This window comes from Phacochoerus africanus, chromosome 5 (assembly GCF_016906955.1).
Source record: "Phacochoerus africanus isolate WHEZ1 chromosome 5, ROS_Pafr_v1, whole genome shotgun sequence".
Taxonomy (NCBI): Eukaryota; Metazoa; Chordata; class Mammalia; order Artiodactyla; family Suidae; genus Phacochoerus; species Phacochoerus africanus.
This window is the reverse complement of record NC_062548.1, coordinates 49,553,074-49,578,565: the sequence shown is the minus strand read 5'-3', so window position 1 is coordinate 49,578,565 and position 25,492 is coordinate 49,553,074. Positions and strand designations below refer to the sequence as shown.

Here is a 25,492-nt window from a genome sequence, read left to right as displayed (position 1 = left end):
CATTTTTAAAAATTCATTGAATGATACACAAAAATTTGCTGAATTTTACTTTCCATTAATTTTCCCTCAAAATAGGTGAAGTTTTAAAAGAAGCAGAAACAGAAAACCGATTACACTCTAGGCAGGGTCGCATGATAAAGGAGGCTCACGCAATGACACAAGGTGGCTGTAGTTCTCCAGCATCACATCTCTGTACAGGATCCTCTGAGCAGGGCTCATCTGCTGCCACTCCTCCTGGGTAAACTCCACAGTCACATCCTTGAAGGACACTGATGCCTCTGAAAGCACATTCCTCTTATTAATCCAAAGAATTCAAACTCAGGTGACATGGAAAATACCTTTGCAATTAATTCCTATCAACTTTATGTTTAAGAAAGTAGGACAAAAACTGAAAGATTTTTTCATATTATGAAAAATCAAAAATGTCTAGAGTTCTCTGCTAGTACAGCAGGTTAAGTGACTTGGGTCACTGCCGTGGTGTGGGTTCAATAACTGGCTGTTTTTATATGCTACAGATGCACCTGAAAACCCACAAAATTTAAAGTGTCTGACAGTACACTCTTCATTTGCAATGTTCTATGGAAGCAGATCTCTTCATACTTTTGGCTCTGTCTTCACAATCCATCCAAAATTTGATACTTTCCAAATACAACTGCTAACATCATCATTTCTTGAAAGGAGTACTGAGAGCCTGCAACAGCATCTGTTGCCATCACCGCCCCCTAGAGTCCACTCTCAGAGTTGTACGTGTCCTTCCTAGGGTCCAAGTTCTCTAAATAACCTGGTAAACAGAGAGAAACACTGAATTCATAGATTAGGAGACTCGATAGGGTGGAGATGTCAGTGCTCCACATAGAGATCTCTGGATTCAATGCAATCACAATCGAAAGCTATCCAGGCTTTTTGAGAATCACAAGTGGATTCTAATATTTATGTAGAAAAGCAAACAACCTGCAATCTGAAAACAATTTTGAAAAGAACAAAGGTGGAGGACTGATAGTTCTTGTTTTCAAGACAAACCATACCACCACTCACCAAAACAGTGCATGCTACTCACAAAAATGAAACACCAAAAATGATGGACCAAAAAATATCTTCAAACACACATTTCTTTAATTTATATATCCAGGTAATTCAATGCAGAAAGTATGTTCTGAGAAAAATCATGCCAGACTAAAAAACACCATTAGAAAATAATCATTATACTCTTGATTCATACTTTGCACCACAAACAACAATTCAAACTACTAACAGATCTCAATGAGTCTTTCTGTTTAGATTTTATTTCTTTTCTTTTCCTTTCCTTTTTTTTATTTTTTATTTTTTTGCCACCCCATGACATGTGGAGTTCCCAGGCCAGGGATCAGATCCAAGCCTCAGGTCAGATCCTTGAAGCCACTGTGCCCATCTGGGAAAACCAACCTGTGTCCTGGTGCTGCAGAGAAGCTGATCCCATTGTACCACAGTGGGAACTCTTGTGTTTAGATCTGAGAGTCAGAGGAACATATCACTTATCTAAAAAAGAAACTGACACTTTTGTACTGAAGTGGGAACCAGCCAAAGGGCTGTGTCTATGCTCCCTCAATTCAGTATACAGAATACATGACTGAGTACAAATTTCCAAGCCCATCCTCAGACCACGAATATCTAGATTTCCGACAGGGCCAACCAGCAACACATTTGGCTGGCTTCTGCTCACCATTCCCTTTATTAAGTACATTACTTGAACATCTGGAGACAGAAATTATCAACATAACAGATATAAGATAGTACTATCAACAAGGTTCCAAAAATACATTTCCTAGCAGATAAAAATGTACAGTTTTCTCAGAAAATATAGTAATAATATAAAGAAGACTAGACCCAGGGTTGTTTAAATAAAGTGACTCAATAATCTACATCGACACATAAAAACACGTACTCACAAAATCCCGTTTTAGAGCTAAGTTTCATGAAGTCTGTAATAAGTGATTTTGTCATGTGAATGAGAGAGGGGAATGGAGGAAAAAGCAAGGGAGGGGGGAGGGGAGAAGAGAAAAGAGCAGGAAAATGCCTCAATAAGGCCAGTAAAACCAAGATATCACAGTTGGGCAGGAACACAAGAAAACAGAATTATAGACTAATCCGCTTAGTCAATACAATGTGAAGAAAAATTCAAATATGATATGAGCAAAAAGATGGCAGTTACAAACTGAAAAACAAAAATAAGCTATACCTTTACTCCAATAGATACAATAAAGTATTCAAAATGATTATTTCCGAGCACATTCATGATTCAAGTAAAATCTTAGCAAACTCATTGTAAAGGGGTCATATTCATTCATAAAGGATGTGTAACATAAGCGAGTGCAACTGGAAATCGAGCGTGAAATCCATCACAGTACAAAGTGGGAGATAAATAAAGAGCTCACCTCAAATAGATTCATTTTCTGGAGCACTTGGGACATTAGAGAGGACTGTGAAGATTCAGCTGAGGGGACAGAGAGATGACAGGGTCAGAACACCTCAGATGCCTGACAGTTCCTTCCTTCACCTCCTAATCACCTCAGCAGCCCACCTGAGGGGCAACCTCCCTACCTCCTCTCTCTAACCCCAAACGAGCAAGGGAAGGACCCACTGGAAGTGCCGTCTGTTTTCCAGTTTGAAATGATCATGGCTCACTGAGTAAAAATCAGCTTCTCCATTAATTGAAACAATACAAAAAACTAACAACAGATGCTTAAAACACCAGACATGAATGCAGAAAACAGACAGAGGCAAAGTGTTTACTCCTTGAGTAAGAGAAACCACAGGAAGTCCAGAAAAAAAAAATATGGGGTGCTTTGAGACAATTTTCAAATTGCTTTCTTTTTTTCTTTTAAGTGGATTACAGTTTCTCAAAAGGGACTCCTGAGAAGATTCTTCTGATGACTGGACAGTCTGAATGCCCTGTTCCACTCCTGGCTCTGTCCCAACCTGGGTGAGTCTGGAGAAATCACCCACCCTCTCAAACTCAGGACCACCTCACCATCCTGAGACTCAGAGGTTTCTGTTCTGCGTGTTTAATGTAGGTGCCCATACCCATTATCAGGAGAGCATCCTGAGGCCTATGTAAACCACCCCATGAAAAGAAGAAAGGGTCATCTACATGCAACAGCAGTTAACACTTTTGGGGGGTTAGTACCTGACACATTGCTGACTCCTGTGTGACACCGTATCTGGAGCTCCCTGCTGGGCTTTTTTGTAATTTCACCACCGGCATCCAATCCCTGGCCTGGGAACCAAGATTCCACATTGAACCCCTGCAAGCTGAAGCTGAAAAGAAAAAATTAAAAAAAAAAAAAAAAAGACAGCACATCGAATACTCAGATAAATGCCGTAAGGCAGACATCATTCACAGCCTCCTTTTCAGACCACTGACCTGACTCTCCCGCAGGTTACTTCTTCAGCCCAAGGTCACAGATTATACAGCAGGAAAAGATCACAGCAATGCCAGAGCCAGAGCAGAGCTGCCCTTCAGACCACCTCTCCTCCAGCCCACCGCCAGCGCTATCATGGAACTTTTCCTCCCACTGTGACCCCGTTACCCCCGCAAGGCAGCAGGCAGGGCCAGACTCATGGTCCCCATACCAGCCATGCACTATCTCCTAATGGGTCTTAGATACACAATGCCCTCAGACCACAGGGCAGCAACACTGATCCCCCACCCACCTACCTCGGGCGAGGTCCTGGCCAGACTGTGGGCATTGCAGGGTCCCGCCAGGTCAGAGGGCATCCTGAGACATCATGCTTATGCCTCTGCCACAAGAACACAGCTCTCAGCAAACCTCCAGGCCACGTGAGGTCCACGGCAGAGCCTGCTGCTCGTTCCCTGGCCAAGACCTAGAGGTTCCAGGATTTGGGGATGAGGCTTGTGAAGGTGGAAGGGAAGAGGTGGGGTCCAGGTTGCACAGGTGCAGAGGGAGGTCTTAGAGACCCAGAGGCTGTTAGAGCTGGAGAGTGCATTATCAGGGTACCTTGCCAGCCCGATCCCCCAGCCCCTGTGACTTTTTAATCAAGTAAACTGTTTAGTGTGGCTGGTTAGAAATGCTAGAGAAATGCTCATTCCAGGGCCTTGGGTGCCCTGAGATCCAGGGTCAAGTGTGTCCCCACACTGTGGATCTTAGACCAGTTATACCCCTGTCTTATATGGGGGTCCCAAGCCGAAGCTGGGAAACCTCACAACTGAAATCAGAGTCTCCAAATTACTAAAGCGTTTTAGTCTTAAGAAAATGTCCTTCTGGAGTTCCCGTCCTGGTGCAGCGGAAACGAATCCGACTAGGAACCATGAGGTTGCAGGTTCGATCTCTGGTCTCACTCAGTGGGTCAATGATCCGGTGTTGCCTTGAGCTGTGGTATAGGTCACAGAGGCAGCTCAGGTCAGGCATTGCTGTGGCTGTGGTGTAGGCTGGCGGCTGTAGCTTCAATTAGACCCCTAGACTGTGAACCTCCATATGCTGCAGGTGTGGCCCTAAAACACACACAAAAATAAAAATTAAAATTAAAAAATGGCCACACCTCCTAGGATCTTAGAAAGAAGTGCAACATACATTTAGGACTCAAAGAAGACCAAAGGTCAAAATAGGTCAGAGATAGTAGACCTAATACCATTGTTACAGATTTGAGCTGAGGAAAAATCCATTACCCAATGCACCTGATGAGGAACTGAGGACATAAGATGGAAATGGACCATCTTGTATAATAAAACACTATAAAAAGGTATTCTGACAGGAGACCAGTGACATTTAAATTGTAAAAAGTTCTCTTCATCTTTCTCTTTAGAGAACACTAATTAGAAAGAGATCCACAGCTATGGAGTATATTATCTGAATGAATCAGATAATCTGTTGACCACTTGAATTAATAAAATTAACAAAACCTTATAGTTGATTTTGACCCAAATGACTTGTCAAAAAACAAGACACTTAAGTTTCTCAACTGAATGTCATCACAACATTACATCATACAAAAACTCATCAGAACTCGAAAGGGAGAGAAAATGTATGGTATATGAATGGCCTTCTGATCGCTTTTCTAGATTCTACTGAAATAAGTAATGATTCAGTAGGAGAGAAGGGGAGTTTTTCTGAAATTCACCTTAAAATTGAGCATCAGGCAATTCCTATATATTTTGTCTGTTATTATTATAGAGATAGAAATCATCACATATGTCAGGTAAATAACCCAATGTAATGTGGCTACCTTTTTAGGGGGTCTTTAATACCAGGGTTCCTCTTTATGATACACACGATTCTAGTTGGATTAGGTTTTCTGGAAGAGTTTTCTGCCCCCTCCCTTTTTTTTCTTCTTGGGGCCGTACCTGCAGCTTAGGGAGATTCCCAGGCTAGGGGTCTAATCGGAGCTGCAGCTGCCAGCCTACACCACAGCCACAGCAATGCAGGACCCAAGGCACATCTGTGACATATACCACATCTCACAGCATCTCCAGATCCTTAACTCACTAAGCAAGGCCAGGGACTGAACCTGCATCCTCATGGTTACGACTCTGGTTTGGAACCTGCGGAGCCACAACAGGAACTCCTGTAAGACTTTTCTTATTGATTTATATCTTAAAAAACATGTCCTAAGGGCTTCATAAAAATGGACATGGAAACCTAGAACAAACGCTGAACAGGATTAGGTTTTAGAGTTTGTTAAATAGAAGAAACCAAATTCAAATGCTCAAGAAGATAATGCAATAGAAAACTAAGACGTTTCAGATCCTGAATTACACCAAATTCTTTTCTGCAGATACTGAGGTGATCATTGGAGTGTTCTTCTTTAGTTTATTAATATGATATGTAATCATCATTGCTTTTTTTGAAGGTGAAAACAACCTTGCCCTTGTGAAAGAAACTTTCTTTAATGGCTTTTGCGTCCATTGCCATTTCCCCAGGAACTTTCATTTCCTCATTGCTAGCATGGCTAGAGGTCCCTCATCCTCTTGCATTCCTTTCCTCTTGCTAGAATTAAATGTGCTGCAATCCAGACATCAGCATTGGGTTTCACAGCAGAGGATGCTGAGACCAAAGAAAGGGGCAAACTGGAAGACTGTGGAGGAGGTCATGGCATATCTGTTAACAGGGCCAGGAACCTTTCATTGCAGGAAAAGTCACATTTCCCAAATAAACAGATACCTAACTCAGAAAAATATCGTCAGCAAAATACAGCATAGTGAAAATGAGAAGATTTTGATACTAAAGGAAACACTTACGTTGTCTTCAGATCCAATGACAACCTATATCATTGGAAGAGCAAAGACATAAACATGATTTTGGTGACCACTACAAATTACCTATGCCGTAAGTCATTCCATGATCAAAATTTGCATAAGTTGGAAGCAAATATTCAGCATGGAGTACTAAGGGCAAAATACACAAGACCCCTTGTGGTAAAACCAAGACTATCTTTTTATCAATTAAAAGATTACCTTTCCATAATCTATAAGTTTGTGTATATGAAATGATCCAATAACTACAAAGTTGAATATCCAAGCATTCCTATGTACCGAAGGTCACAGAATTAATCATTTGTACTCAGGAAATGATGCCCAAGACGCCCTTCTCCATTAATTTGCTAAAGGTGCACACAGAATTCAAGGAAATACTTCTATTTACCAGCTTATTAAAGGATATGACAAAAGATCCAAATGAACACCAGGATGAAGAGAGACACAGTGTGATGCCTGAGAGGGCTTCAAGCTCAGGAGTTTCTATCCCCATGGAGGTGGGGTACGTCACCCTCCCAGAATGTGCATGTATTCATCCACCTGGAAGCTGAGTTCGGTACTTTGGGATTTTTTTCAGGGGGCCTTCCTCATTTCAGCATGATCAACCATCATCTCTATTTTCAGTCCTTCTCCCTTCTCAAGTGAATGGGGCGGGGGCTGAAACTTTCAAGCCTCCATCATGGCTTGGTCTTCTTCTGACCAGCCCTCATGCTGAAGCCATGCAGAAGCCCACCCACACTCACCTCATGAGAACAAAAAGACACACCTATCACCTAGGAAATTACACGGGTTTCAGGAGCTCTGTGCCAGGAACTGGTGGCAGAGACCAATATACAGTCTATTATCCCACAGAAGCATACTGGAAGTGGATTGCTTGCGTGCCTAAGCCTGATCTTCTCGGTCAAGAGGAGACCCACATCTTCATCACAAGTGCCCTTGCAAACGAAGCAGAAATCAGGAGCCACCATGATCTCCACTGATGCTACTCGTTCCAATGAAGGACCCTCCACACTGCTCAGGTACCCTAGTTGCCCACACTGGGGACTGTAATGCCCCACAGACAATCATAAAGGGGGAAGACATGAATCAAAAGCAACAGGAGATGCCAAACATGTGTTCTTGAACATGAACATTCATGACAGTACAGCCCAAGGAATAGTTCACACATGAAGAAAAACTCACCAGGTGGTGATTAAAAAGTACAATCCCTAAATGAATACCCAATTCCACCTGCCAAAAGGGATGTCCAATGATATCACAAGGGAATTTCCTATAAGAATCAAAGTACCCTTTCTATACAGTACCAGCAAGATGTGAGGCTCCAGGAGTGTGAAGGGTAGAGGCGGGAAGGCAATGCATACTCTGAAGAAGAGACTGTGCGCAGAACACACTGGTGATGGCAGAAAAGGCTACTTAAGAGGACTCAAACCCAGGCCCTGGGCCTCCAGCCCCAGTGTCCACTCTAAGATTAGAATTTGAGTTCCATTAAACCATTCCTAGCTTCTGGGTGTGCCACACAGGTTTCTAGACTTTGAAGAATGGAGACTGTCCATTCTGGTCAGAATAAGAAGAAATGTGGTCAAGACCATACACACAACAAAATTTAAAGAACACGAGGACACGTTTAACTTTTAGATTTGAAATGACTGCACTGGTGTGTCAAATGTGTATGGGTGTGTGTTTGTATGTGTCCAGCATGTCCCATATGCCTTTGTGAAGATTTTCTAACTTCAGAAGTGTAAATGTTACTAACACAAACCATATCATTTAGATGTTTAATTACTTATCTTTTCAGTATTGTAAATTTTAAGTAATAAATCATTTATTTGAATTTTTGTGTCAGTTATTCTGAGTGAAAATGGCAAAGGTGGATGGAAACAATCACAAATTAAATATTCAACATTAAGTCAGGATCCAATAAAATTCCATTTCTGGGTTGAGGAAAGTCAAAAACTTACCACATGGGAAAAACAGACAAGATTTGCAACCATGTGGATGAATCTAAAGGACATCCTGCTAAGGGAAATAAGCCAGACAAAGACAAAAACAGCCCATTAGCACTTCATGTGAAACCTACAAAGAAAAAAGTCAGACTCATAGAAACAGAGAGGTGGCTGCCACGGGCAGGGGTTGAAGGAAATAAGAGGCCAGGAACAGGGTACAGATGATACCCAACCCAAGTCTCCTCTGTGTGCCGCTCAACAAGCCAATAAATTTGGAGACAAGTTGTTGGCACAAGGAACAGCAACTTTAATCGGAAAGCTGGCAGACTGACAAGATGGCAGGCTCCTGTCTCAAAAACCCATCTTGCCTCGGTCCCAATTCAGGCTCCGCTTATCCAGAGGGAAGGGGAGAGGGGGAGGGGCCCATGGTCACTCCCTGTCGCTTGCTTGGGGGAAGGGCCCACCGCAATGCCCACCAGTGGCTGAGCAGGGCCATAAGGACACTCCCTAACGGTTGCTCCCTGACACAGGCTTCATTATGAAATGAAGGTTTCGGGATCTAATGTACAACATGAGCTGATAACACTGTGTGGTATCATTGAAATCTGCTGAGGAAGTACAACTTCTATGTAAACAGGTGAGGTGAAAAAAAGGATGAAGTTGTGGACAGAGGAGATGCTGACAGTTTATATGTGTGTCCCTGGGAAACAGCCAAATGCCTGGGAGAGGATCAGACTTTCAAAGGCTAAGAAATAGGTGGGTTCAAGACAAGATCTCCAAGAGACCTGTGGAACCAGGAAATACCTGGCTTTCAGGTGTAATGATCAGAAAATTGCTTGAGGTCTAGAAGGCCCAAGAGGCTGGAAGGAGAGAGCTGAGGGGCTGGGTGGCAGGGGAGGGGCGCTGGCCCAGCCTCCTCCTCTCCTGTCCCCTCCCCGCCCTCAAGAGCCCTTTGTGATGTGGCTGCAGTTCTGTGATATGAGCCTGGGGCTTTAACTGCCAGGTCATTCACAGGGCTCAGTTACCTGAGGGTAACAGTGCTATCTCCTGTGAAAGTGTTGTGAAGAGATGAAGAATCTCAGCTCTTTTGTGAACAGTATGGGTGCTCCTTGGTGGCGCCCCAGTCCTGCTTCCTGGGTGGATGAAACCATCCTTGCCTTGGTGTGTGGACTGGGGCTCTTCTTCCTACTACTCCCCTACCTCAGGAGTGATCCGTCCTCACTACCACCTAGGACACACGGGAGCATCAGGAAGGTAAGGAACCCGGGGCCCAGACCCAAGAGCACATGAGTCTCTCTTTCCTATTATACTTTCACTTTTCGAAGCAACTAGAGAGTCTCCTGAGATGGGAAAGAAGAGGACATCTTGTCTCATGAAACAACACACACCATCCCTCTAGGGACAAGCCAGGCCTGACAGGGGCTAGAGTGGGCGCTGGATTTCTGGCCAAAGATCTCAGACCAGGTGTCCCAGGAGGGGAGAGGGCTCCAGGGCTCGTCCCAAATGCAGTGACCAGCGGCCAAGGACTGGATACTAAGAGTTCCATCTCAGCCACAGGTCAAGCCCCTGAGCACTGGTTCACCAGCCACGAACAAGGGTCTTGAACAAGGGCTCGTCTGAGGGCAGTGCTGAGGCCCTGGGAGCCTCTGAGCGGGTGGGGCCCCACCTCGGGGAGCAGAGACCTGACAAGGTGTGTTTCTTGAGCAGAAGAACAGTGACGCAAGAAATCCAGAGTAGATCTCAAAGAAAAGCCTTCCCTGTGTTCCTCAATGAAGGAACACAGAACACTTGTATCTGCTGGAAAAATGAGTGAAAGAAAAGAAAACCCACAGAGCTCCATGAGTTCCATGGAGAAAGTCCTAGTATGCCTGGTCGTGGAGTGTCTTGAGTGTCTGAGGCTTTAGAGAAGGCAGAGTGAGAAGTGGGAACCAGCCCCTCTTTCTTTTTTTTTTTTTTTCTGTTTCTCAGAAACAAATGGAGCCTCGGGGGAGGAGGAGGAGCATGAGACAGAGCGCTTTGAAAGGTAAGCTTCCACGTTCAGCCCTGTGCGCCTTGAGAGTCTGCTTCCATCTCTCCCAGCCCTGAGGGACCAGCTCCTTGGTCTCTAAGGATGCCAGTGGCAGGGAACAGAACCCTCAGGAAAGGAAAGCAGGAACCAGGTCCTTTTGTGGAATGAAGCTGGGAGGAGCCTGGGAAAGGGCCTGACCCAGCAGGGGTGTGTGGGCTGTCTTGGACCACGAGTACCCGGATTGGGAGGTGGACCCTCCAGGTTGGACTGAGAACAAGTGGTTTCACATGGCCGGGATTCCTCTGTGAGGTCTCCCTGCCCCCCCACCCCCGCACCCCCAGGTAGTTGTGAGGGCAGCCAGGGGTAATAGATATGGAAGCACTTTGCCAATGAGAAAACTGTCTGGGAGCTTCTCCATCATTGTCAGGATCCATGTGGCTTTGGACGCTGGTGCTTGGGCGCCAGTCTCCCAAAAGTGTCCCCTAAAGGCACCAGCCTCCTGTAAAACCCTCATGCCCCTGCCTTCACCACCATGACCCAGTGTCCTGATTTCCAGCCTGCAGAGACTGCCTGCAACAGCTGGGACGTGTTCGGGGCCTGATGGCACGTCTGCAAAGGTAAAGAATCTTTCCTTTCTCTCCTGGGGTCTCCTTCCTTCCAGGGCCCAGGCTGGGACCCCAAGGCTGCAGGCAGCCTGGGGATGACCTGGGAGGGGGAGCCATGGCAGCGGGGTTCACCTCAAGTCCCAAGGGGAGGGACAGCAGGTTGCACTGTCAAGTCCACGTGGGGGCTGTGGGGGGCCATGGCCGCAGGTGCCTACCCCTGCCGGGCCCCGTCGGCTCCTGCCTAGAGCTTGTGCCTCTTGTCTCCTGCAGCCACCTGCGCAGAGGCCCTGACAGGGGCCGCTTTCACACAGCCACTTCACCGCACTCACGTCCGACCCCCTTGGCGAGGTTTGGCCAAGCAGTGGCCGCTGGAGCCCAGCAGCCAGTGCAGGGAGCCTGCACAAGAGGCTGTTCCCACCATGGCCCTATCAGCTTCCCCGGCTCCTCTGACCCTCTGGCCTCCATCCTGGCAGCAGACCCGCAAGACCAATGCAACATCAAGAGCAGTCCTGCAGGGTCCTGCCACAACTTCCTCACCTCCAGGTAACTCCTTTTGGGGCATCTGCCATCCCAGCCATCTGGAGTCTTGGCCTCGCCAGCCGTCCCATGGCATTCCTCTCCTAGCTGGTGGGAGGACCACCAAGGCCTTGTTCTTCCCCACCTCATCCAAGTGGGAGGCCCAGCAAGAGCCCACCTCACCGGAGGAGGCCTCCAACTGGGAAAGCCCCACAGACAGCTGGGGAGAGACGAGCGGCCCCTCGCTTGTCAGCCCGCCTAGCCAGAGGCTGCTGGACATCCTCATCCCCAAGAGGCTGGACCTGAAGTTTCACAAAGAGCGAGAAAAGAGGGGTCATCTTCAACACAAAGCAGCTCAGCCTACCCCCTGAGCTCTTTAGGGATGATATGGACATCACTGAGTCGGCAGCAGGATGCTACAACCCTTCCATCGTTCGGGAACATCAAAGACAAAGCAGAGCTGCTGCCTGGTCCTCAGCAGTTCTTATACCCCGAGGTCTTGAGGGGCTACGTCGAGTGCACATACAGCCAGCTCTTCTGGGGTCTCCCCTCTCTGCACAGCAAGGCATTGGTGACTACTTGCTTTTGTCCCTTGGAGCTCTTCTCACTACAGGCTCCCCCCATTTTATTCTATGGCATTTCTAGTGGCTTTTCCAGAACCCATTCCACTGAGAATATCTGGAGGTTTTTCCCAGGACTCTTTCTTGCCCTGCCCTGAGGCCCAACCCCAGCCTTCCACTCAAATCTTGCCTCAGTCCCAGGCCCTCTTCCTGCCTCAGACCCAGGCCCAGCCCTTCCTCCCACTGTCTCCTCTCCTGTTCAGACCACCGTCTGCTCCACCCCAGCTGGGGACCCTTGGGCTATATTGCCCAACATTCCAGAAAAAGGCACTCTATTTCACCCCAGCTGAAATGCAACCTCTGGCATGCCCCTGGCTGCAGAAGCAAACAGCTGCAAAAGAGGATCACCCAAAATCAAAGAGACAGGGGCCTGCCTCTCGGGATCCCACTGTCTCTGGCAATAAATCCATCTCAGTGCCAACTGGCAGACATGCAGCCTGCACAGGGCCAACAAGAACCCAGGCAGCCTCTCCCCTCACAGCCAGTAGTGGCCTGGGCCCATACAAGAACAAGGGCCAGGAGCCCTACCAGATCCCCGCTGGAGATGCCAAATGACCAACGAACGAGGCAAGGACTTCCTCGAGGCTCTAGAGCCGTGTCTCAGGAGGGTGCTCAAAATACCTCCTCAGGGCCAGCCTCCAGACACGTTTCTGGAAAGGACCTCTGACATGGGGGCAGAAAGGTCCTTACAGAGGGACTCTGCAAAGTGTTTCCCCAGGGTCCCAGATAGAAGACATCTAGAAACAACCCTCAAAGTCCACCTGAGGAAAAAGGTGGAGGAGATTCATAAGGGTTTGATCCCTGTGACTGTACAGCAATCCTGGCTTGCTGTCAATCAGTCTCTTCCTAAGTGCCACAGTGTCAAGAAAAGCCAAACTCCAGCATCCTGGAAGTACTGGAAGCCATATGTAACACCCTCCAGGGAGATGTCTTGCTTAATCCTGGCATTCAACAGATGCTGGAAGTACATATTATGAGCTTTCGGGTAAGGCACATGTGGGACTTTCCTACCCAGGCCTTTAGAATCTATACATCTCAAGCCAAGTAGGGCTCAGCCCTCACCCCTTCCAAGGTCTACCTTTCCCCCTCAGCCACCCAGCAACCCAGGGAACACTCCAAAGCCAAGGTTTCCAGCCCAGGGCTCGTGGCTGACCTCAAAGGGATCGAAGAGAGCAGCCAAGGGCAGCAGAAATCCATAAAACCAAAACGTAGGGACCCATACAATAGCCAGGGTGTGAGGCTTGCCCCAACTGATGAGTGGAGGGGATTTAAGAGGCTCCAACCTGAAGAGCACAAAAACTCAAAGAGCAGCCAGAGACCACAGCAACCCCCAAACCCAAAAGTGAGGAACCCATGCAAGGGCCAGATGGCCTCAGATGATGAGGAGGTCTGCAAGTGGCTCCTACCAGAAGATGATGATGAAACAAACAGCCAGAGAGAGATGTTGCCCCAGATAAAGGAGTGGCAGGGATTCAAGAGGCTCAAGCCAAAAGCACATAAAGAAAGAAAGAGCTGGAGAGAGAGGTTTGCCCCAACTCATGAGCAGAGGGCATTTAAGAGGCTCCAACCCGAAGAGCACAAAAACTCAAAGAGCAGCCAGGGGCAACAGCAACCCCAAAACCCAAAAGTGAGAGACCCATGTAAGGCCAGATGGCCTCAGATGATGAGGAGGTCTGTGAGTGGCCTCCTACCAGAAGATGACGATGAAACAAACAGCCAGAGAGAGATGTTTGCCCCAGATAAGGAGTGGCAGGGCTTCAAGAGGCCCAAGCCAAAAGCACATAAGCAAAGAAAGAGCTGGAGAGAGAGGTTTGCCCCAACTTATAAGCAGAGGGCATTTACGAGGCTCCAACCCGAAGAGCACAAAAACTCAAAGAGCAGCCAGGGGCAACAGCAACCCCAAAACCCAAAAGTGAGAGACCCATGTAAGGGCCAGATGGCCTCAGATGATGAGGAGGTCTGTGAGTGGCTCCTACCAGAAGATGACGATGAAACAAACAGCCAGAGAGAGATGTTTGCCCCAGATAAGGAGTGGCAGGGATTCAAGAGGACCCAAGCCAAAAGCACATAAGAAAGAAAGACTCTGGAGAGAGAGGTTTGCCCCAACTGATGAGTGGAGGGGATTTAAGAGGCTCCAACCTGAAGAGCACAAAAACTCAAAGAGCAGCCAGAGACCACAGCAACCCCAAAACCCAAAAGTGAGAGACCCATGTAAGGGCCAGATGGCCTCAGATGATGAGGAGGTCTGTGAGTGGCTCCTACCAGAAGATGATGATGAAACAAACAGCCAGAGAGAGATGTTTGCCCCAGATAAGGAGTGGCAGGGCTTCAAGAGGCCCAAGCCAAAAGCACATAAAGAAAGAAAGAGCTGGAGAGAGAGGTTTTGCCCCAACTGATGAGCGGAGGGGATTTACGAAGCTCCAATCAGAAGCGTATGAAGAAAAGTTTTCAGGACCTAAGGGCTTCCCAAGCCAATGCTGTGAGCCATCCTCCCAAGGTCAAGGAAAGAGGAGAGTCCCTTGGGAGCAAAGACCTCCCGTTCTCACCAAGGAAGGAACACATTTTACCTGAAAGCTCCTTCAGAAGAAGGATGAAGCACTTTCTGCAGCATGTAAGTCCCCATCAAAAAGGTAAAGGAACAGAAACAGTCCTTCAGAAAGGCAAGCCTGTATCACTCACTGCTCCAAGCCAGGAACCAGTCAAATGTAGATCCGGGGATCCAGAAGCTGAGGTGACTGGAACTGTTATTGGACAGATCCTTGGAAAGCAACCTGGGCTTCGTCAAGACCTCCAGCCCTCAGAGTTAAACCAGCACACACAACAGCTCCAGCCCCAGCAGCGGGGCAGTCCCACTACCAGAAGATTCGGATGTTCTTTGAACAGAAAAGACTGTTGAGAAATCGAGCTCACGGTCACCAAACCACCCCAAGGACCCCAGCTCTCTCAACAGTGGGGGCACCAAAGACAAGGATGGCAAGGGGACCTCCCCGCCCAAGGACCTGGGGGACCCCAGGCAGACCCTGCCAGCAGGGACCAATGGTGGCAGGTACCTCAGGCCACCTGCACCATCCCCTGACATGCTCGCCTCCAAAAGGTGCATCTGCTGGTCAACCAGGGTGTGCTCCTCAAGCTTTGCCTGGGAGGAGAATTCCGTCCATGCTAAGGAAACACGTTTCTCCCTCATGCTAGCACATCTTCTATGTGCCAATGGCTTATTCCTACCATAATGTTCATTGTTTCCCAAATACATGTTTTTTTCCACAAGAGGTGGCGGTTTCTGTCTGTGCCTGCAGGGGGAAGGGATGGGGTCAGGGTCCACTTTCCCAGGTGTCTGCTTTGGCTTCCAGAAGGGACAGGGCCATTGAGGGAGGTCCGGTCCCAGGGTGGAATGCTCGCCCCCGGTTCCCTCGTGGCACCTGAAGCTCCCCTAATACCAGAATTACCGAAGCAAGCGACAGCATTCAGGACATGGCAGGGGAATGCAACCTGTGAGACTTCCCCCCCGTGCCAGCATCTGGCTCAGCCATCCTCTCCCGCTTTCTGTCTACCTTGAACTTGTGTGGCTGTAGGGGATGGGGGTGGGTGGCAGAGCCTGAAATTCCCCTCAGGCTCCAACAAGTATCAGAGACCAGTTCCCATGTCAGAATAAGGAGGGCATTTGGGGGTAGCGCTGGGGTGCAGGTAGCCTTGCCCCCCAGGCCTTGGTGGGGAGATGACCTCCTCCCAGGAAGCCTCTCCTTGGCTGAGGGAGCTGGGGGGGAGATGGCCCAGGAGTCACCCTCTCTCTGCCTTTCTCAGGCTCTGGAGCAGCGGCGAGGACGAGGACCAGGCACTACCCAGCTGTGAGGGTGCAGGGGGAGGGTGGGGGACACTGAGGCTGCTGAGAGCCTGTCCACTCTTCCTGCTCACAGTGCCCACATCCCCTGGGGACAAGCAGGGCCAAGACCATGTGTGCTGTCACCTCACCACCTGGTGGAGGAAACTGTACCCCAGGCTGGGGTGCCAGGAAGGAGGCAAGTGGAAGAGGTGCCCAGGCTGGGATGCAGGCAAGGTGCAGTGATCAAGGAGCCTCTGGTGTCCCACCACATCTCTGGCCCAGAGAGAAGGTGGCTCTTGGTGGCCGTACCCCAGAGCCTCCCTGCCCCTCCAGCTCCCAGAGCCCAGAGGAAGGATGCCTGTAGCTCCTTCATGGAGGTGGGGGGGAGGCTCATGGAGGCAGCAGAGCCTCAACAGGATGGGTCACTTCCCCGCCATGATCTCATCAGCTTTTGCGGGATGGGCAGCTCTGGACAGACTGGCAGTCTGTGACCTTTACCTACATACATGGCCCTGGGCGGCTCCCAGGCACTTAAGAGGCCAGGGACTGTCCTAGGGTTCTAGCAAGTGTCACCTGGTAGCAGCCTTGCTCTCTCCAGAGCCCTGAGGGGGAAGGGCCAGCAGTCAGGATTTGTCACACAGTAGGGAGGAAGTGACCTGCAGGGCAGGAGGGCGCAGGGGGTCCCCTCCCCCACCATCCACATGGGAAGCTGGGGGACCAGGGCAGTTCTCTAGAGCCCTCGGTGCTTTGTGTCATGGTCACTCCCATGGTGGAGGGGCCTTCTCCAGGAGGGGACCCGATCCAGGTGATAGCAGGAAGGGCCCTGCCCCGTGCCTGTCAGGACCCAACATGTGGGCCCAGGACCCGAGGAGGAGGGGGGAGCAGGCACAGGTTTCCTCCCGGAGCCAGGTCCTGCCTCAGGGCCCCATCCTCCAGGGTGGGCACAGCAGTGATGGCGCAGTCCGGACTAGGGGAGGGGCCGGGACCCAGAGCAGAGCACACCCTCGGGAGCTCAGGAGAGGGTGGCCCAGAGCGGGACCTGAGACTGGCCGCTGCTGTGTCCTCTCAGGGGCAGGGAGAGGTGGGGCTGGGGACGGGGGGAGCTGGCTCCTGTCAGGAGAAGGGATACAGACAGTGAAACTGAGAGAACAGCAAGAAACAAGAAAGGGCAAGTCCCTCTGCCCTTCTGCCATAAGATAAGAAAGCCAGCAATGGGAAGCCCACCACCAAGGGTCCCACACAGACACCCCTAAGAGACCCACACAGAGACCTCTCAGAGATCATATACAGAGACCTCCACAGAGACCCCTGACAGACCCCCACAGAGATCTCATGGAGAAGATACACAGACTGCACCGAGACCTCTGACAGGGATCTCTGAGATGATACACAGACCTCACACAGAGACCTCTGAGAGACCCCCACTGAGACCTGTCAGAGATGATACAGACTTCACACAGAGAAAACTCCCACAGGAACCTCATACAGAGGCCACTCTCAGGGAAGAGAAATCTCTGAGACCTGCACACAGATCCAGGAGGTCCACACAGAGGCACCCAGTGCTCCACCAAGAGCACAGAGGGACCTCAAACCGAAGCCTGAGCCAGCCACCCAGAGACAGGTCCTGAGCAGATCCCAAGCCACACAGCAAACTGACAGTGAAGGAGGCTGACACCAGTGGCCCCCACACACCAAGGAAATTCTTGTGTATTTATTAATTACTTCTTTAAAAAAAGAATTAGATTCCTCATGAAAACCTGCAAAATCCTTTCCTTCCCAGGTTTTCACTAGCTTGAGCTCTGACTCACAGTTGAGAGAATGACAAATTTGGAAAAGGAGCCAAACTCTGTTGGCATCGAATGAGGGAAACTATTTGTCCAGTTTCAGTTACCATTCAGTCCAATGGCCTCAGGGGTCTCATGCTTCATTTTGGGGGGGACAAGTTCCTATACTCAAAGTGACTTCTTTCCTTTGGAAATGTGAGGTAGGGAGGCCTATGGCAAATGGGATCCAGGATGAAATGAAGCAGCAGAGAAGCATCTGATGCCTCTTTGCTAGCTTGCAGGCAGCCAAGTGATTCTGTACAGAAGAGCTTGTGTTAGGTCTGTGAGGTTGGCTTTATTTTGTAATGAAAGCAGCCATATTATCAAACACATGAAGCTTATCACGAATGAGACAATTTTTGGTAATACTTCGATTACATCCTCTAGTGTATTTGTACTTACTGCTTAGTATTAAATGATATTGCTCATTTGGCTCCTTTTAAAATACAGTAGAACGTTCATACGGTGGTACGCATGTCTCTAGAAAATGAAAAAACCCTAATGTTTAGCTGTGATAGTTTAAACTTCTGAACCATGCAGAAGGATTCACATTTTCTGTCATTCTAAAAAATGCACATTTTTCCAAGTCTCAGGAAATTTATATTTATTATATTTATTTTCTATTTATTGTAGGGCTACAAAAAGGATATATTGCTTCAAAGAATTTTGATCTCTTAGAAAATATGGCACTCAATATACATTACCTCAAATTTCTTGAGAATTGGCATTTCAGCATCTGTTAAAGAAAGTATACACTCAATCAGCATTTCTATTATAAGACTAATGAAGTCTCACTGTCTGCCTCAGACTTTCCAAACCGTGCTCAGTTGAGACTCCATAGTTCTCATTGGTCATAAAAAGTCTGTTGCTCTCGACACAGGAAAATCTCGATAGTGAACATATGTCAAGCGTATGTCTGGTGAAGTCTCTCAGGTCACTCTTTGGGGTGACAGTATCATGGCCCTTTCTCTCAAAGCTGACGGGAGGGCTCTGTGAAGGGTACTTTTTCAATAAAGAAAAAAACATATTCAGGTAGTAAAATAGTTTACAAAATCAAAGCTTTTATTCTTTTTGAAATGTACTTCCTTTGTGATATTTTCTGATGTTACTGAATCACAGACCTATGGAAAGTGGCCACCATGTCCAAGAATGTCCAATGGATAATATTTACTAACTAGAACAGCATAGTTATTGTACACCTACAATATCTCACGGTCAAAAACATGACACTCTCTTTTTGGAAATTTAAGCTGGAAAACCTTCTTTTTCTTCTTAGTTTCCAGGCTAGGGGTCGAATTGGAGCTGTAGCTGAAACCTATGGCACAGCCACAGCAATGCTGGATCCAAGCCACACCTATAATCTATGCTGCAGCTTATTGCAATGCCAGTCCCTTCACCCACTGGGCAAGGCCAGGGACCGAACTCGCATCCGCAGAGACTAGAGTGGGTCCTTAACCCACTGAGCCACAATGAACTCCTAAACTGGGATTTCTAAACCATGTCTTTGAGATAAAACTAAATTTGAGTAAGAACTACTATAAAATAAGGTAAAGCTCAACAACAGTTGAGGATAGAGGAAATGCTAGCATCTTTCATAGGAAAACACAATTTCCTCTTCTCATCTTGACTACAAGAAATGTGGATGATACAGCTTTTTGGTGTAAGCACGTGTGTATGTGTGCGTGTGCTTTAGCTAGTCCTGTGCATTGGATGATTAAAATTCTTTTTTTTTTTTTTGTCTTTTTGCTATTTCTTTGGGCCGCTCCTGAGGCATATGGAGGTTCCCAGGCTAGGGGTCCAATCGGAGCTGTAGCCACTGGCTGATGCCAGAGCCACCGCAACGCGGGATCCGAGCCGCGTCTGAAACTCACACCACAGCTCACAGCAACGCCGGATCGTTAACCCACTGAGCAAGGGCAGGGACCGAACCCGCAACCTCATGGTTCCTAGTCGGATTCGTTAACCACTGCGCCACGACGGGAACTCCCCTAAAATTCTTTTTTTTTTAAATTTGGGGATCAGAATATTTTTATATAAGTGGTGCAAAGGATATGTGATTTATTAGTTAGGTTCTATGACCATTCTCCTTTTGGAATGGATCACAAGGGCAAAAATAATTACTAACACATATTTTCTGGAAAAGCAATTACATGTCCTTGAAATTTCCCCGTAGGGAAAAAGGTGGAGACTTTGGGAAGGTAGATGAGATATCCTTGCCCCACAAATAAGGTTTAGGCTATTCAAACTCGAAGGGGACAAAACACTGTAAATCAGCTATACTTCAATAAAAATTTGTGTAGGAGTTCCCACTGTGGTGCAGTGGAAATGAATCTAACTAGGAACCATGAGGTTTTGGGTTTGATCCCTGGCCTCGCTCAGTGGGTTAAGGATCCGGCATTGCTGTGGCTGTGGTGTAGGCCAGCACCTACAGCTCCAGTTTGACCCCTAGTCTGGCAACCTCCACATGCCATGGGGGCAGCTCTAAAAAGAAAAAAAAAAATTTTAAAGAACATAGTAAATTAACTATAGCTTAAAAAATTTTAAGAATCAAACAAACAAAAAACCCAAAAAAAACCCAAAACTGGAAGGGCTCACCCAAGGCTGTTTGATAAAAGAAACTGCAGAGAGCAGATCAAGAAGGGCGGACAGGCAGGTCTAGGGTCTGACACCCTGGCAGGACACCATCTAAAATATTTGTCCATAATTTAAGTAGGAACCACAACTTGCCCAAAGTGATGCGTGCTGCTCCTTCTCTCCATTTAGGCAAAGAGGACACTGCCCTCATCACCCCCACACCCCAGAGCCCTCCTTCGCTGCCTAGGGAGTTACCAGGGACTTCGGGTGAAGTAGACGAGGAGACGAAGAAGAAGCAGGAGTGCAGGGGGAACACAAGGAGGAGGAGGAAGAGCCATTACCAAACATAGGACTGGAGCCTCTTCTATAGTTCGGTCACCTAACTAACAAATGGAGACCCTGAGGCACAAAACGGTTCACCAAACTACACATGTGCTTGCTTTCCACAACGGACTCAGACCAAATGCTGCTGCTGCCACAACGTATACAACCTGCGAGAAAGAATCCTTTTCCTGGGTCATCCAGATGATCTCCCCAGAGCAAATCATTTCCACCGCCACCAGGTTATGGCACCTATTACTCTCTGCGCCCTCCCCCCAAAACATCATTTCGCCACTTGGATACAACATGTCAGAGCATAGCACCGTTCTCAGCAGTTTGTTATTTTTATTCATGGCATGTTTAAAAGGAAAAGAATAACAAGAGAAGGAAATTCAATTTACTAACTTTCATGAAAAACAGTGCAATATAGTGTGATCCATTTTGTTCTGGGTAGAACTCCATTATGAAAAACACACCTTTCCCTGAATCTGGAATTCACCTACAAGTCCAAGGTCATCCAGGCAGATTTTGAGGGTTGAAGGCAAAAATACCTTCAACCGTCCCTGTAGATATCATCCCTCCTTTGTCCCCCCCCCCCCAACACACCTTCACCTGAGAGGCACTGAGGTTCTCTCAGAGTGAGACCTCTCAGGCCCACCAATTGGAGTGGAAGACAGTACACCCAGATACAGGAAGAAAATATCAGAACTTCCATTTGGATTCTTTTTCATCTCATTCTTTTAAAATCCCTATGCTTATATAAGTTTTGTCATGCATACAAATTATAGAACTGTAGAACATGCATTTAATTCACATGTCAGAGAACTTTTTACTGAGCAAGAGGATTGAAATATTGGAAAACAATTATATGAACCAGATTCCTGGTCTTTTCTAAGGAATCAAACCAGAATCCAAAACAGCCCTGGGGACTGGGCTCTGTCAGGCAAAGCACACATGTGGCCTGTCCAGGGAGAAGAAGGGCCATGAATAAACTCTAGAAAATGTTTCATCAAACTCTGAAATTCAGAGGGGCCTCATCAGCCCTGAGATTCAGCTTGTAGGCAGAAGGGAGATAACGTGGAGGTGAGTGAATTTTTTCCCCATTCACCTGCAAACACCAGTGCAGTGAGAATGCAATTTAGGAACCTACACCCCCTCCAGGGCCATCAGAGCTGCAGGGTGTGTGTGTCCACGTGTGCAGAAGCAATGGGGACTTCCGGCAGCATCTGGCAGAGACTGGTGCACCGAAGCACAAACAGCACCCAGAAGAATGGCTTTTTGTTAAGAATGCAACAGTTTGTGTTTACATTACATTTTTGGAAGGGTCCTGTTGCTTTAGAGGCAAAATTCTACAGGCAGCAGTTTACTTACTGATTTTTTAATACATACGAAAAATCTACTGGAAGGTGTTTTGGATCAGGTAAGAAAAAAGAAAAATGGACTTGTTCAGTCAAGTTTATGGATATAGTGACTTGCCTAGGAACCAGGAGAGTAAAAATCCTGGCCAAAATGAAGCATCTGATCAAGACACCTAGGGTGTACAACCACTGATTATGCTCCCCAACTGGCATATGGGGAAAGGGTGCCAGCTCTTAGGCCAAGCAACTGCTGGGATCCAGCTGAGGCCTAGGCACATTACAGTTTCTCCCAAGGCAGGGGTCGCAAGCTAAGAGGAAGGGAGTTTAGCCAAGAACCAAGTTGTGGTGAAGGCGGCATCTGTCGTTGTGAGCACTTGCCATTGGAAGATGATGTGTGAAGAGCAAGTTAAGAAAGTGAAGGATTTCCATTTTGATGCCAAAATCAATCACTGGGACACATCACTAGATGTAGAAAATGGACTGAATTCGGCATCTATATTGGTTGAGCCACTGTACACTGTCTAACGTACCCAGTCATCTTCAGTAGACTTGTCATCACTCCACAGTCAGTGATCTCCATAGCAGTGGAGTGGTCAGACATGCTTGTCAAGGTGAAGCTGGATGTCAGGGAGAGATTCAGCGAAAGTGTGAAAATCTTGCCACCTGGTCTCAGACAGATGACCATCAAAGGAAACTTTTTTTTTCTTTCTCTTTTTTGGGCTGTACCCGCAGTATATGGAAGTTCCCAGGCTAGGGGTCAAATGGGAGCTGTAGCCACCGACCTGCACCACAGCCACAGTAACACCAGATCTGAACCACATCTGCAACCTACACCACAACTCACAGCAATGCCAGATCATTAACCCACTGAGCAAGGCCAGGGATTGAACCTGCGTCCTCATGGATGCTAGTCAGATTTGTTTCCACTGAGCCACAACTGGAACTCCAAAGGAAACATTTCATGATATGAGATGTATCAACACACAATGAAATGGTTGAAAAAAAATCTAAAAACTACAAACTTACAGAAAAGGTTGACTGATAATCTCTGGACAAGTACTGTATTTTTAACTTCATCCCACTGGCCTCATGGGCAATCATGTCTATGTTTGTTAGGGTAACATTTTTAGCCTTACTCAACATATGGATAATTTAGCAGTGGTTAATTTTTTTTTTTTTTTTTTTTGCTTTTAAGGGCCACACCTGCAACATATGGAGGTTTCCAGGTTAGGGGTCCAATCAGAGCTACAGCTGCCGGCCTACACCACAGCCACATCAGATTCGAGCCAAGTCTGTGTCCTACACCATGGCTCATGGCAATACCAGATCCTTAACCCACTGATGGAGGCCAGGGATTGAACCTGAAACCACATACTTTTTAGTTGGATTCATTTCCACTGCACTGACAAGGGAACTCGAGCAGTGGTTAAATTCTTGCTTGTTAAAACATTTTGTATTCAAATTAGGAGCAGACTTTATGGACAGTTTTTGTAATGGATGACTTCTTGGTTTTCTCTCATTCCATTCTGATATCACTGCACCAGTTTCCTAATCAATCGAGCTGGGAGGGGTAGTGATAGGGGATTAAATTCTAAGCCAAGAGAATCCACAGCTCCAGGCTGAGACAATCCTTACGGGAGGATGGATGAACTGAAATCTGACTGGTGTTTTTATCGCTTATGAATAGTACATCAAAATACAACAAATATAAAACTCCAGAGTAGAGGCGTTTAAACAAATCTTAGAAAATACATGCAAGCCAGCAACGAGCTGAATGTGCTTCTTCTGTTCACGTTTCTTCTTCATACATGGAGTGGGTGTGCCTAGAAGACCTGTACTTTTTCACTGATTGCTAACATTCTAGAAGGATGTCTTCCAATTCAAGCTAAAAGCCTCCCTCATGCTTCATGTTCCTTGTGAGGAGAAAACAAAGACAAAAACAACAGCCTTGCTGCTATCCACTAGTGAGCCTGGACATAAATACCAAGAAGTATCAGAGAATACCTACACCAAGTAAGATTACTTGGAGAGCATGATAAAGTGAGACAAAATGATGGCAATTCATAATTGTTTTCTAAGTACAGGGAGAAAAAAAAAAAAGGTCACTGTGCCACCCCTCAAATACCAAACACTCCATTCTTTTGGTTAAAATGAATGACAGCTACTTTGTTTCCAGGAACGGCTCTTTCCTACCCATCATCTTCCCTCCTGTGGATAACATTCATTGACAGATGAATCACAGAATTGCCCTGACTTTCAGCATCTGATCTAAATGACCCACCACTTTCAGGCTCTCCCTCAAATCACCAACCTAAGCCCAAATCCTGCAGTAGCTTTCTTCTAACATCCTCCTCCTGAGACACTCACGGCAATGAGGAAGAAACCCAACTTGTTCTAGGTTCCACTTGTTCTCAGGTGTGTTCCTGCTGGCTTTTGGCTGGAGAACATGGACGCGGGAATGATCTCATCTTAATCAGCTGACTCTGGCACCCCAAGGAGAATACCCCCATTCTTGAGCCTTTTTCCTAAACACTTCTTACTCCCTACTTCCCCACGGAGGGCTGGCCCCCTGTGCTATGGTTGTCTAGTACCCCTTGCACTTCTCCCCTCTGACAGCCTCCACATATCTTGAGGTGTTTCTCCAATGGCAACGAAAGGTCTTGCAGGCAAGGGTGAGGAGTGAAGTCAGACCACATTCCCAGTATTCTATTCCCTGATGAAAAGTGTTTTATAAAAGCTTGCTAATTACACTGAGGAATATGGAATGATTGGCCAACGGGGACCTGTTGTATAGCACAGAGAACTCGACCCAATATTCTGGGATCATCTCTGTGGGAAAAGAATCTGTAACTGAATCACTTTGCTGTAGAGCAGAAATTATCACCAACTTCTAAGTCAATTATACTTTAAAAAAACTTGAAAAAAAAGGGAAAAAGTTGGCTAATTCATGGACATAGGAATTAAAGCTTTCTAACCTACCTTCTGTATAGATCACCACTTGGTAATGACATCTCTCAAGCCACCAACATATTTTGAGAAGAATCTGCAAGAATAAAATAGCATTAAAATTTGAAGTTTCAGGAGTTCCCGTCGTGGCGCAGTGGTTAACGAATCCGACCAGGAACCATGAGGTTGCGGGTTCAGTCCCTGCCCTTACTCAGTGGGTTAACGATCCGGCGTTGCCGTGAGCTGTGGTGTAGGTTGCAGACGCAGCTCGGATCCCGCGTTGCTGTGGCTCTGGTGTAGGCCGGTGGCTACAGCTCCGATTCGACTCCTAGCCTGGGAACCTCCATATGCCGCGGGAGCGGCCCAAGAAATAGCAACAACAACAAGACAAAAGACAAAAAAAAAAAAGCAAATTTATTTCAAAGTATTATTTCTGTTTTGACACAAATTCATAAAACAAAATCTATTACCAAAAAAGACATGCAATATAATTTAAATATGTAATCTGCAACAGCTACATATAGTGTAAAGCTACTGTTCTAAAAATAAGGAGGAATTACCTCTTGTTTGCTTTAGCACTTAGTACGCTGAAAAGTCTGGAGAACCATTGGTTTATTAACAAATATATTTAGGGAGTTCCTGTCGTGGCTCAGTGGGAATGAATCTGACTCGTATGCATGAGGACGCAAGTTCGATCCCTGGCCTAGCTCAGTG

At 47.1% G+C, this 25,492-nt stretch overlaps 1 protein-coding gene across 5 annotated transcripts; it reads right to left on the bottom strand.

Annotated features, from left to right (window-relative positions):
- LOC125127732 (zinc finger protein 41-like) lies at positions 1-25,443 on the bottom strand. 5 transcript variants are annotated; one of them, XR_007135046.1, is made up of 9 exons: positions 25,339-25,443; positions 24,812-24,875; positions 18,284-18,315; positions 17,982-18,059; positions 6,233-6,256; positions 3,695-3,861; positions 3,164-3,294; positions 2,412-2,470; positions 1-278 (listed from the first exon to the last, which is right to left on the bottom strand). XR_007135046.1 is itself a non-coding variant. In XM_047781213.1 (8 exons), exons 3-8 carry the CDS (start codon positions 18,305-18,307, stop codon positions 773-775), a joined length of 414 nt encoding a protein of 137 aa, XP_047637169.1. In that variant the 5' UTR covers positions 18,308-18,315; positions 24,812-24,875; positions 25,339-25,443; the 3' UTR covers positions 1-772. The 5 variants fall into 5 exon arrangements, 2 of the variants coding, with proteins under 2 accessions (XP_047637169.1, XP_047637168.1); XR_007135047.1 differs by lacking the exon at positions 6,233-6,256; XM_047781213.1 differs by lacking the exon at positions 17,982-18,059 and having other exon boundaries at positions 1-781.
- Between the last annotated feature and the right edge of the window lie 49 nt (positions 25,444-25,492).